Source organism: Artibeus jamaicensis, unplaced genomic scaffold (genome assembly GCF_021234435.1).
Source record: "Artibeus jamaicensis isolate MK-2021 breed Jamaican fruit bat unplaced genomic scaffold, CSHL_Jam_final contig_755, whole genome shotgun sequence".
In the NCBI taxonomy this organism is placed as follows: Eukaryota; Metazoa; Chordata; class Mammalia; order Chiroptera; family Phyllostomidae; genus Artibeus; species Artibeus jamaicensis.
The window spans coordinates 839,388-851,925 of NW_026521950.1; the positions used below are offsets into that span (position 1 = coordinate 839,388).

At 64.6% G+C, this 12,538-nt stretch overlaps 2 protein-coding genes across 3 annotated transcripts in view; one reads left to right on the forward strand and one right to left on the reverse strand.

Moving 5' to 3' along the window:
* Positions 1-6,914: 6,914 nt before the first annotated feature.
* On the reverse strand, positions 6,915-11,524 carry LOC119047503 (translation initiation factor IF-2-like). Its single transcript, XM_053672218.1, has 4 exons — positions 11,324-11,524; positions 10,108-11,211; positions 8,554-8,658; positions 6,915-8,320 (listed from the first exon to the last, which is right to left on the reverse strand). Exons 1-4 carry the CDS (start codon positions 11,522-11,524, stop codon positions 7,952-7,954), a joined length of 1,779 nt encoding a protein of 592 aa, XP_053528193.1. The 3' UTR covers positions 6,915-7,951.
* Positions 9,439-12,538, forward strand: part of TSHZ3 (teashirt zinc finger homeobox 3) — a 58,138-nt gene continuing 55,038 nt past the window's right edge. Inside the window, exons 1-2 of one of the 2 annotated variants that reach the window (XM_037142955.2) lie at positions 9,439-9,685; positions 11,430-12,060. In XM_037142955.2, the coding sequence (XP_036998850.2) occupies positions 12,021-12,060 (40 nt within the window). In that variant the 5' untranslated portion in view covers positions 9,439-9,685; positions 11,430-12,020. Of the gene's footprint in view, positions 9,686-9,989; positions 10,114-11,429; positions 12,061-12,538 lie in introns of those variants that run through there. The other variant, XM_037142946.2, reaches the window with a different exon arrangement.

Here is a 12,538-nt window from a genome sequence, read left to right on the forward strand (position 1 = left end):
TGTGGTGATCAAGGGGGGGTGTAAATTATCAAAAATACAGGAAAGAATTATGAGACATTTGAAATAAAGATTTTTGTCTTAAAATATCTGTATCAGCCTCAGAATAGGTATCCGTTATGAGGTTTTTGGAAACACGTCCCTGCTCTTTTTGGCTCTTTTTTCATAAGGCCTCTTCTCCGTTTTCACTCCCTTGGAGAGATTTCGTATAAATGAGGCTTTGCACCACGAGGCACAACTCCGGTTAGGAAAGCGTTTTATTAAAACATACATGTTTGCCACAGAACGCTGAGTGGTCTGTTTAAGTTGGTCCCTTCTGCTTTATTTTCTTTCTTTCTTTCTTCCTTTCAGTGTGGAGAGTGCATTCATTACAGCTGGGGACAGGGAGACAAGGAAGGGCTATGACAGAAGAAGCAGCAGGAGCCCAGGCGGGGCTGCCGCTTTGGTCACTGGGCAGTAACAGTCACGGTGACGAAGTGAGCCATCGCGGGGCTGCTGTTGGCTCAGTGGGAAGTCAGGGGAAAGGGGGCCTCGGAGGCAGGGTTGGGGTGAGCCCTGGACGAGGTGCCGCCGCCCACCGCTCCCATGGCCGCAAGCCTCCTGGGGACCCTAACTGCGTAGGAGATGCCTGCCTGTGGGCTGAGAAGGGGCGTGGGTGGGCCCCCAGGAGGGAGGGTGCCCTTTCTGCTTCACTTTCAGGGCTTTGTGGCCAAGTTCTAATCCGGCATGTTCTCAGGGTGCGCGAGACGTGAAGGAGCCTCAGAAACGGCCTCCGAGTTGGAAGCACAGCAGGCGGGGGACACGGGAGGGAGAGCGGGGCCTGGGGCCTCACGGCCACCACGCCACTCCCGGGGGTGGGGTGGGGGTCCCCGCCCTGCCCTGTGTCTCATCTAGGGCAGAGGCCGGGCTGGGCTCAGGGCCCCAGGGAGACCACCCAGATGGCCACCAGCCTTGGTTCATTTACTGCCGTGTGTCCCAGCCACGGGCCTTCTGACCTGCATGTGTTTCAGTGAAAGTTGTCCCCTTGGGAGGCGTCAGCTCCTCTCTGAGGTTCCATGTGAGCACTAATGTCACCGGGGGCTCTCATGCTGATTCATTCATTTTAGGCCAGACGTGTCCCTGACGTAGGTGATGGAGGTGAGGCAGGCTGCGCTGCGTCTCAGGCCCGAGCCGTCAGAGCTCGAAGCCGCACCCCCCACCCCGTCCACGCCTCCCGGGAAGGGAGACTCTCGCGGGGGGGCCACAGGCACTTTGCACAGGTCCCTTGCAGACAGGTCCCCGATGCTCTGTCTGACCTACAACTCTGAGTCGCTCTGACGTGTTTCCGCCACAGCCGAGAGCCTGGTGCCGCGGAAGCAGACAGACAGACAGCCCAGCCTCTGGACTCCCCCGGGCTGCTGGGGCCGTGTGTTGTAGGGAGAGCAGTGAAATGTTAAACTAGGGATTGAGTAAAGTTTAAAAAAATCAGGGACACATGCATCATGAGTGGTGACCGTCAGATGTTCAGCAAACCCTATTGTTCACAAAGGAGAGTTTGAGAGGCGCGTCCTGGAAGGAGTGACTCTGGGAGGACGCTGGTGCCACAGCCGTCCAGCCAGGGCCCTGTGGTGTGTGCGCAGACACCCAAATGTGGGCACAGAACCTTGGGTCCAGGGCGAGGCCGAAGCGGGTTGACAGTTGTGAGCCTGAAACTCAGTCTGTTCTCGTGTTGTGTGTTAACTGTGGCACCGTTTCCCAGACAGTTATAAATCTACCGTTGCCTAACCCTGTAGTTACACAGGCGCGTGTCAGAAACATTCAGCGAGATTGCACGTGTGCCCGTGTCCACCTGCACACACGTGCGCACGTGTGCGTGTGTTGGGTCGGGTCCCCTTAGAGAGTCAGGGTTTGGGTGGAACACACCCCAACAGCTGAACAATTGTGAAGGAGCAGCGTCCTCAGAACAAAATGACCTTTTCATCAAGTTACAAAACATTAAAGGTTAAAGGACGTTTGAAAGGAAGTTAATACTTTTAAAACATTGAGGAAGCTGCCATCTTTTCAAAGACCCAACCCAAAGGTGAGGGCAGCTCGGACGCAGGGTGTGTGGGCAGTTCCTGGGGGGGACCAGCCTCGGCAGGAACCAGACAGGCCTGCCGTCCGCCCAGCTCCCGGCTCAAGCCAGGCACCTGAGCAGGCTGGCTCCTAATTGCAATTTCCAAGTCACATTTCTTCCTCCCGCCAGGAACGACGGCAAAGAGAGCAAATCGATGGGCGTCCTATTTCCAGGCTTTTACTTTCCATCTGACCTGGAGGGTGCAAACTCCAGTCTCTACTAACAGGAGAGACAGGACTAGCGGGGAGCCTGCCCTCTGTGCCCCTCCCTCTAATTAGCTCCGGGGAAGGCCTGGAGAATGTGCTTTACGGGCCTTGCGAACACCCCCACCTCCCCTCCCCCCAGGACAGGAGGCCCCTGTCCTTTCCCTGCTCCAAGCCCCCACCTACATCCTCAGGCCAACCTCACCCCGTTTATGCGCCTTTGTCTTCAGGGAGGTCTGACCCTGTGGCTGGAGGAAAGGTCACGACGGGTCGGACAACTGTGTGCTGTGGGTCAAGCTCTTCACCAAAGCACCGACACCCACCATCTCCGGTGAGCCCCGCTGGTCCCTGCACCGCGGCTCCGCGGTGACGTGCCCCAGAGCACACAGCTAGTTAACACCTTGCTCTTCCAAGCCTACTCTGAGGCTGAAACAAACGCCCCAGCGTGGAACACAAAGAAGCAAAGGCTGCCGGAGGCATCTCTGACTTTGTCAGAGTGTCTTCTTCCTGGGCTTCTGCTCAGGGTTTAAGAGAAGTGAGCTGTCCCCTTCGGAGGCAGGGACGAGGCTCGGACAGTAGGGCAGTCAGCTCCAGGTGGCTTGGGGGGCCACGGGCCACCAGCTCAGCCCTGCATCCCGTGGTCAGAACTTGCGCCCCCTGCAGGGTGCCCGCGTGCATGTCCGCAGCAGACCCCTGCGTGCTCCACCCTTCTGGGCAGCTGACGGGCACTGGTCTTCTGAGGCAGATGGACCGGCAGCAGCCCCTGCTCTTAGTGCCTGGTCTCGGGGCAGGGCGGGCGGAGGCTGGGCAGTCCTCCCTCCACATTCTCACCTTCCCTGTCTTCCCGTCTGACGTGCCCCAGATAGGACCGTCCTCGAGAGAGCAGCTTGCACTTCTGGACACTTGAGATGGCAGTGACTCCTTGACAAATTTCATCGGCAGAGGATGACTCTGGCCCATTTTCAAGTCTCATTTTTCCTGGCCGACAGGTGAGGCCTGAAGAGGAGGAAGGAGGGTGTGTGGGCTGCCTCCCGGCCGGCAGGGCCCCCTCCCCGCCCCCAGGGCCGCCAGCTGCAGGCCTCCTCCGGATGGGAGCCCGGTCCCCAGGCTCGCACACAGGCCAGGGGACCGACACTTGTCACTAGCCGACTCCCAAGTGCGTGCCCAGCCAGGGCCCCTTCTCTTCAGCCAGCAAACCATCCTGGAAAACCTTGTGACGCAACACGCTCCTTCGGAATTGATTCCCCTGTTTGGGCAACGTATTTTGAAGGCATTGATAATATCTGTAAGGTGATCAAAAGTCAAAATTCACTCTCAGTCAAATTCGTATTCACTACCCACCACTTTTTTCCTGTATTTCCGAACGGTTCCTTAGGAGCCCGGGCATTGCTCCGAGAGTCACCCCCCACCAGGTGGCTGAGCCAGGGGAGTGGGGGGCTGCAGAGGACAGCGGTGCCCAGAGGCCCCCGGGCTGCCGCTCAGAGTAGCCGGCAGCAGGACCACCCCACAGACCCTGGGCAGGGGTGGAGGGTGGCGGGGCCCAAGCCCTCCTGGGCAGTGTTAGCTGAGACCTGACTCTGAGTCCTGTGAAAGGGGGGAGGGAGGTGCCCAGCACTCCACAGAGGAGAGAGACAGCTGCACTTCTAACCACTCAGAGTCCTTGCGAACAAGCCTTCGGGGCCAGGGAGGGCCCCAGGGTGACTGGCGCCGGATGGTGGGGGTGATTAGTAGACAAGAGGTGTCCATGGGTCGGACCCAGTATCCTGTGCAAAAGTCCTCGCCAAGTCCTGCGCTACAGCAGGAGCCAAGCCAGGAGGCCAGCTCACCTGGTGCCTGTGGACCCCCCTTTCTGGGGGAGGCCGGAGGTCAGCCCGTTCCCAGAGCCTATTTCCTCACCTCTCTGGGCTGGGCGTCTACGGCCTGACCCCTGCGGCAGGCACACCCCTCCTTGCCCTCCCGGGCCCACTCCGGCCTTGAGGGCGGGGCGCCCCCTCCCTTCCCGTTCTCCCAGGGGAGGCGCTCCTGCGCGGCTGTTCCAGGGGCCCGGCTCTCACAGCCTCGCCAAAGGCGGCAGCTCAGGCAGGGCGCAGGCCCTGGGGCGCCCTAGCCCAGTCCTAGCTCCCAGCCCCCTGGTCTGTGACCCTCCAGGGCGCACAGTCCTCTGTGCGGGGTGGGCTGGATCGGCCCACTCCAGGGTTTCAGCGTCGCCCGCCGGGCTTTGGGGAGGGTGGTCAGGGTCTTGGGTTGAGGCGAAGGAGCACTCCGCTTTCCCTGAGCTGTGGGGCCCAGGGCCGGGGGTTGGCGGAGAGGCAGCGCCCTCCTTAAACCCTTCCTCGGTGTCACCACCTGCCTCGGCCATCCGTCAACACTTCCCGCTGCAGGACGCACGCAGACCGAGCGCCCCGGCCCACCGCCGCCTCCCAGCCCCGCCTGCCCACCCTGTCCCCCGGGCCGCCGCCCTGCTGTCCCGCCTCTAGAGGGCGCGGAAGGGAGGTGCTGCCGCCGGCTCCCTCCCGGCCCGGAGCCGAGCCCCAGGGACTCCACCCCTACCCGGCGAACTCATTTGAATATTTCATTGGCCGCCACCGGTCTGGTCAATTTATCATGCAAATGCGGGTGCCCTCGCGCCAGAGAGGAGCCGGCGCCCGCGCGGAGAGCGGCGCCCGATTGGTGGCCGAGACACCGGCATTTGTAATATTTTTCTTTGGACATTAGAGTCATTTACCAATGCCATCGCTGCAACTCCAGGCACTGCATCACGAGCCACTTAAAGGGCTTTATTGGCAGCTTCGAAACTTCTTAACAGGTTCTTTTATTTCACACCAAGTGTCGACCTGTTTTTGACCCCACCCCCACCCGCCCCCCAAAAGCGAGAGCAACTGAAACTACTGGTTCCCTCCCGACTGGGGCAGGTGTGGCGTCCTGCCCGGTCCACGGAGGACGCGACCTCTTTGGGGTGAGCGCGTGGTTCCCCATGAAAGGAAAGGCCTTTGTGAATTCGTGGGGGAATTGTAGAGGGGCTGATAGAAAACACAAGGACCCAGAAAGAGAGAACGAGGAAGGAAGGAAGACGTGGTGGAAAGACGAGAGGAAGAGGGAAGGAAGACTTCGGCGCTGTTCTGTGGAGGAGGGAACCTGGGAGCCGGGAGATCAGAGGCGGCGCACAAAGAACCCAACCCTCTGACCGCCACATCCGGAGCTCTCGGCCTCGCCTCGCCTGGAAATACAAGGGACAGGCACCCTGTTTTAAGGAATAGATGAGAAGGGATGAGGTGCTCGCCGAGTCCTTCTCTCTAGTACCTGCCCAACTGGGAACGGTGCGCGGTCTTTCTCGTTTGGACTTTTGGGACAAACACAAAACCGTAATGTGTGAGAGAAGAGGAGCGATGTAGGGGAAGAGGAAGGACAAGAGATTCTCCCTGCTTCTCCCTTGTCTCTCAAATTCCCTGGCTCGCTGCCCAGTCACCTGGGAGCAGAGCTGGGCTCTCCGCTCTGCAAGGACCTCACGCTTCTCCGGGTCCCTGCATCCGGCTGCCCGCGCATCCCTCACACGCAGGCCGGTGCCACCACCCTCGTCCCAGCCCGGACGGATGGCCACCCTCGCCGCCTCTCAGTGCTGCTCGCAGCCGCCAAGCAGAGCCCCGCCCTCCGCCCCTGTCTCAGTTTAGCTTTTGGTTTGGGATTTTTTTATAGTTCTGCCCAAATGGTTTACAAAAACCCATTTCACTCAGACTGGGAAAAAACACACCTTGCTACAGCAAGTAATTCTGGGAACTCACCCCACAACTCAAGTTGACATGTGGGATTTGACAAAAGCATGTTTGCCGGTAACTACGCACTCCCAAACAGACTTACTGTGTGTCTGTGCGCCTTGGATGGAAACGCAAAGACTTCTATTTTCCTTATTTAATCTTCGGTCTCCTTAAACATTTTTTTTTGAAAGTTTGGTAAATGATCGAGCTTGAGAGAGAATTACTGGAGAAAGAACAGAGAGTAGACGGGGGGCCCCCAAACCTGAAACTGCAGGAAGGAGAGCACAGGAAACCTGGGGGGGGGGAGGAGTTCCAGCTGGAAAGACCAGTCTAGGAGAGGGGCCTGGGGGGGGGAGGTCCCCACAAACACCCGTGGCCCCCCTCCCTGTCAGGTGTATAGTCCTTCCGATGTTTATAACTGCTTAGAAAGTCTGAGTCAGAAAAAGGAAATGTGGGGGAGGAGGACCTACAGCCCGGCTTCCCCCGAGTCAGCTTCCAGTTCAGGGCCAGCCAGGCCACCGCCCCCAGACCCCACCCAGCCACCCTGAGCATCGCGGCTGGCCCAGAAGGTCACTTTCTCTGAGTCAAATGGTTCTAGTGGGAATGGCCAACACACAGTGAGCAAATGGGCAAAGCTGGGCCAACCTCTGTGCCCGGAACTGCAGTTTATGAAGCAGGAAGCTGCCCAGGGGAAAGCAGGGGGGCAGGAGTGAGGGTGCCTGTGTGTGCCGTCATCCCTACAGTTCTTGACCCGGGGCCCAGAGCAGCCCCTGCTCTCCTGGAAAGAGTGTCTTCTGTCCCCAGCACAGGACTCGGCACTCCTGGGGCACTCCTGGGGCGCCTACAGAAGTGACACTAATATTCGACTGATTTTCAAAGGTTTATTTTATGTGAAGCTGTAACAGTTCTTGGGAGAATTTACAGACAGAATATCTGGTTTGTTAAAACAAAACTACCAGACAAATAGAAACAAATCCCCTACTGTGTAAACGCACTTTTAACAGTTCACTTCTGGCGAGGGCTTCGCCAGGGCGAGGACCCAGAGTGCCTGGGCTGAGGTGGGGTCCGGGTGGCGGCAGTCGGCCCCCCTGAGCCGGGGGGCTCCCCCTCCCCAGCCCGGACCGTGTGTGGGGCGAGGAGTGTGCAGAGGGCAGAGCAAGGCCAGCATTCCAGGCGGGTGCAGGCAGGACAGCGCTTGGTCCCGCCTGCAGACGCTGGGCCCCCCAAAGGCTCACAGCCAGGCCAGTGCCCTCACACCCGGAAATGGGGTGCAGGCTCCCCAAGAGAACTACCCAGTGTAACCTGTCCTTCAAGGTGACCTGTGTCCCCTTCAGGGCATAGAGAACCCCCCTGCAAGGCGTGGGCTTAGGCCCCTGGGTGCAGGTGTCCTGACTGCCTCTCCGAGACCCGCAGCCTTGAGCACGCCACGTGCCTTCTTTCCTGGAGTCCTTCCCTCTCGCCGGCCAGTGCGGCCTGGTTTGGGTGAGGTGGCTGTCACCCACAGCACTCAGTCCTGCCTCAAACCCGACCTGGGCTGCCTTCAGTCAGTGGCAGGGCCGCTCCTTCTGGGCACCCAGCAGGGTGGTGGGTTTCCGTCAGACCCCGCCGGCCACGCCTGCCTTTGACTTTCCCCGGTTCGGATCTCCTCTGGGTGGGGCTTTGGTTTGCCAAGGGCGGGACTCTCCCGGGGCTCCTGGCCAAGGGGCTCCGCACCTGGCACCTTCGGTTCACAATGCTGGGGTCCGACCTCGAACCCGGTCTGAAGCCCCAGCACAGGGGCTGAGTGGCACCCGGCGCCCCGCTGCGGGGGAGCAAGGGCTTCCGCTGGGCCCAGGGCGCGACCTCGGGGCTCAGGAGTTGTTTCTACAGCCTCCGGGAGTTTTCTGGGCTCTAAACACTGCCGCCTAGATTGGGGGTGGGGCACCTGGCCGCAGAAGGCAGCCACAGACATTTGCCACCCGGTGGTCACTTGTGTCCCTCCACTGCCCCCTGAGCTCACCTTTCCAACTGTTTTCTCCGGGGTTTAAAAATTCCGCCCAGAAACAGGGCACCCCCAGAGGTGGGAGCATCCGACTGACTTTGGGGGGTTCCTTTGTGCGTGACTTGCATGCTAAGAAGTTAGCAAGTGCTTCTGCACGGGGCTCGGCAGCCGCGATGTTCTCTGCAGGTGCCTGTGATGCTTCGCAGTGGGGTAAAAGCATTTCCATGCTGTGCATCTCCCACAGAACTGTCGTGCCTCCCCAGGTGCCGGCTGGCCTGTCCTCTTGTCTCACCTGAAAACAGTGAGACCGTGGGGTGCGGGGCACCCGGTGGCACCGGAGCCGCCAGGTCTCTGCTTCTGGGGGGAAGGGGCCCAGTAGGCGCTGCCTTTGGTCTCCGGAACCTCGAAGACCTCGGGGCTCACCGGGGACCCCTTCCTGTACTGCTTCTAAGTCCGGAATCTTGGAACCAACACACACACAGGTGGAGACCTGCTGGTGTAGTCGTTCGGAGGGGCAGAACTCACCAAGCCCCGGAAGCGTCTGCAGTAGGAATAGAGGCAGGTGGGATGACAGGTACAGCCACCCAGCTGATGTCCGAGGTTCTCTGCCCGCGCCTGCCCTCTGAAGTCCTTAGGGAGAGGACAAGAAAGGCCCTTTGGCCTGGTGTGACTGATTACACCTGGTGTGACAAAGGTGGAGACGTCTGTACCGGGGATGGTGCCAGGGAGGCAGGGGGCAGGTGAAGCCGGGAGCGAAGTCAGGGGCGCCGCCCAGGTGAGCGCCGCCGAGAAGGGCGCTGGGGACTCACACTCGGGGCCTGCGCCTTTTCTCTGAATAGCGTGAACCGCAGACGCACCGCCGACCGAATCGGAGCCCGTGGTTTTCACCGGGAGCCCCGCTGCCCGCCCCCCGCCCCGCCCCACTTCAGGCCTTGTTACTCAGCAGCCAGGCAGAGCCTGGCAAAGTTTTAGCTTGACACTTTCTGACTGAGACCTGCCTGGCGACTTCCACAGCCCCAGGCTCGGCCCAACCTTATGAGTTGAAGTCCCTGCATTCAGGCGACCTCCGGGGGGCTCTGCTGTGCCCTTGGGTTTGGGGCGCCTCCATCAGTCCCGTTCCCCTGAGCCACACCCCGCTTGCTGAAAGGGACGGAGCCCTGGGCGGGCTGCAAGGGCACGGTCCCCTCTCCTGCTCCATCCCTAGAACGGCGTGCAAAACTCATCAGGCGTTGAGGTCCCGATATGAAAGGGGGTGCTGTGGTAAAGGGGAGCCCTAGAGAGGGGGGTTCGGTCCGCTCTGAGCAGGAGGACCAAGCGGCAGGGCCTCCGTGTGCCCTCCGCAGAGCCCGCGGTGCGGGCCGGGCTGTCGCCGCGACGTGCAGCTCACAGACGCCGGCGGATGCACCGCGGGCCCGACAGACAGATGTTAGGGCGGGTCGCTAGCGCCGGAGCTGGTTGGGCGAGGCCGGGATCCGCGAGGGCAGCGGGCGGCGTGGAGACCTGAGCTCGGCCGCGGCCGGCAGGGGGAGGGGGCGGAAGGAACCAGGGTTTGGCCCGGGGAAGACGACGAGGTGGAAACGCGAATTCGGGCGGACTCTCTGCCTTCCGTGCGTGGCGCCCAGACCATCGCACCCGCAACCACCGGCGCGCCGGGAAGGTGAGCGGGGCGGGGAGCGGACCCTGCGCGGCGCCAGCGCTCGGCCAGGCAGAGGCCCTGGCGGCGAGACCAGACCCGGGAGGCCGCGGGCGGCGGTCGCCAACTCACCGTTTCCTCGTTCGCAAGAAGCGTTTCACGCCCCAAGCCGCGTCCCCCGGGCCTGGAGGGTCCGTGCCTCCCGCCTCCGTAGGCGCCCCCCGCTCCCTGCGCCCGCCCCGAGCCCGCCCCGCGCGGCCAGCTCCGGGCCGCCGCCCTCCGACCACCCGCCCCCGGCCTGGGCGCCCGCCCCGCCGCGCCCAGCGCTCCAGCCGCCACGGCGCGCAGGCGGCTCCGGAGCCCGAGGACAGCGGCCGCCCCGCCGCGTGCCGGCCGGTCTGGAGGGAGCCCGAGCCCGCGGGCCGGGGCGACGGGGTGGATCTTACCGCCAGGTGAGCCCACGGGCTTCGGTCTCCAAGGACGGACAGCACGCCAGGAACTTTGGAAACAAACTTGCGGGCACAGTCAGAAAGCAAAAATAGGGAGGAGAGGGGACAAGAAAGGGGGGCGGACTGAAAAAAGAAGCGTAAGAAATAAGGGAAGGGGAGGGAAAGGGACGGAGGGAGGACGCGGCCAGGCTCGCGGCCCCGGGGCGCTCGGGCGGCCGGTCCCAGGGCGCGGGCTCCGGCCCTGCCCGCCTCCTGCACGCGGCCCCGAGGAGCCCGCGGCCCAGCGCACGCGCCCCGGGGCAGCGGCGTCTCCGGACCGGAGCCCGGCGGCCGCGCCCGCGCCCCCACCGCCGACCGGCAGCGCCCGGAGCCGGCCCCGCGCGGCCGCCCCACGCCCGGCCCGCGCGGCCCAGGGAGACGCAATCGAGCCCGCAGCGCATCGATGCGCCGCTCCGGCTCCGGCTCGGCCGCCGCCGCCCGGGCGTCGTCCCCGGAGCCCGGCTCCTCCGCACCCTCGCGGCCGCCGGCCGCCGCCGCGGCTCTGCCCGCACCTCCGCGCAGGGCCCGCCGACCCGGCCCGCTCGGCGCCCGGGCGTCCCCGATCGCCCAATCAATAATCAATTCCTTTCGTTCAGCACCGCCGGCAGGCCGGGCGCTGGGTGCAGCGGCCCCCCACTCCGGGGCACCCCGGGGCGGGGGAGCCCCGGTCCCTTTCCCCGCCCCGGTCCCGTCCTCCGACCCGTGAGCGCCCGGGGTGGGGGGCGCGGTAGGGACCGCGATCTTCCCGGTCTGCAGAGCAAACTTGCAGGCACCCCTCCCACTGCGACCCCCGGGACGGGCCCGGGAAAGTTTGCCCGGGAAAAAAAATGGGGGGAAGTGGCGGCGGCGGGCCCCGGGGGAGGAGCCGGGTGGCGCGGGGCCCGAGAGCCGCCCCCACTCGCTCCAGCCGGCGGCCGCCTCCTCCCTCCGGGGCGCCCGCCCCCGCCTTCGGCCTGGGCATGCCCAGGGGCGCGGGCCCGGACCGAGACGGAGCCGGGGGCTTTGGGCGCGGCGGTCGCAGAGCCCTGCGGCCGGGGCCGAGCTGCGGGGGCGGCCGGGGGGCTAGACCGGGTCGGGAGGGGGCGGGCAGGGAGCTAGCGCCCGGGGACGGAGTCGGCCGGTCGGACGCCGCGCCCCTGCTTGCGCGCATGGGGCGGAGGCAGAGGGGCGGCACCCCCTTCCCGGACTGGGAGGGGGTCCCGGAGAGGCCCCGGGCCGGGCGCGGGGGCGCGGCGTCCCCGCGGGCGGCTGGTGACACGATCATCTCCTTTTCCTTTAAGCTTGCCTGTTGCCGACGCCGCCGCTCCAGCCGCGCCGCGGGCAGAAGACCGGACCGCCGAGCCCCAGGCCGTGGCGGCGGCGGCGCGACCCCCATGCCTTGACCCCCTGCCCGGGGGCGGGGGCCGGGCACCACCCGGCGGGGCGGGTCCCGCGCGCCTCCTCCCACCCGGGGGCCCGCCTCCCCCACTCCCCGCCCCCCGGTCCCGAACCCCGCGCACCTCGTCTGGGGACCGGGCTGGGGGGGGCAGGGCCGCCGCTCCTCCCCGCCCCCTCCTCCTCCGGCCTCTGGAGCGATTTGTCAAACTTCCCATTCCGCCAGCGGAGCGGCCCCCCCACCCCCAGCGCGCTCCTCCCTCCCGCGCCTCCCGCGCCACCCTCCTCCTTCCCTCCGCACGTTCGGGATCGCGGCGGAGCGCGGAGAGGGGGGGACTCGGAGAGCCGGGGCGCAGCAGCATCCTGCGGGCGGCCGCTCTCCGGGGGGGAGGCTGAGCGCCGCCCGCCTCGCCCCCCCGCGGCCCGCCGCCCCTCCCTCCCGCTTCTCAGCCCGGCAGCGGCGGCGCGGCGGCGGCGGCAGTCGCCGGAGGAGCATCATGCCGAGGAGGAAGCAGCAGGCGCCCCGGCGCGCAGCAGGTACGAGCCGCTTCCCTTCCTCCTCTCCTCCTCCTCTTCCTCTGCTCGCCCGGGTCTCCGGCCCGCAGCGACCCCGCTCGCGCCGGCTCCCGGCTCCTCTGCCCGCGCAGAGTAACTCCCCGCACAGGCTCGTCGCGGCTCCCCCTCCGGGTGCGTGCGCCCGCCTCTCGGACCCGGCGCCCCGTACACCCGCCGCGATCCACCCGCGTCCGGCTCGCACCCACTTCGCGCGCCGCGGGACCCGGGCCGGCGCCTGACTCCTCAGCTCTGCGGCCGCGGAGGGGATGGGAAGGAGTCGTCTTCTGTGTCTTACTGTGGGGGGCAGGCGGGGTCACCCGAGTTCCCTGGGACACCTTCCGTACCCAGCCTCGGCCGGACTGCGGGGGGCTGCTGGGTGTCTGCCTGGCCAGACAGTGAGCTGGGGGGAGAGTGGCCGCCTCGCTGCTAACGTGGTCGAGCCTGCGTGTATTGGGCCTAA

Excerpts from the sequence above, each read along its gene's own strand:
- LOC119047503 (XM_053672218.1), bottom strand. The coding sequence starts at position 11,524 with ATGGGGGTCGCGCCGCCGCCGCCACGGCCTGGGGCTCGGCGGTCCGGT. Across the intron at positions 8,659-10,107 it reads GCCCGTGGGCTCACCTGGCG|GACTTCAGAGGGCAGGCGCG; the intron begins GTAAGATCCACC and ends CCTCTCCCTAAG. Across the intron at positions 8,321-8,553 it reads GCAGACGCTTCCGGGGCTTG|GTGAGACAAGAGGACAGGCC; the intron begins GTGAGTTCTGCC and ends CACTGTTTTCAG.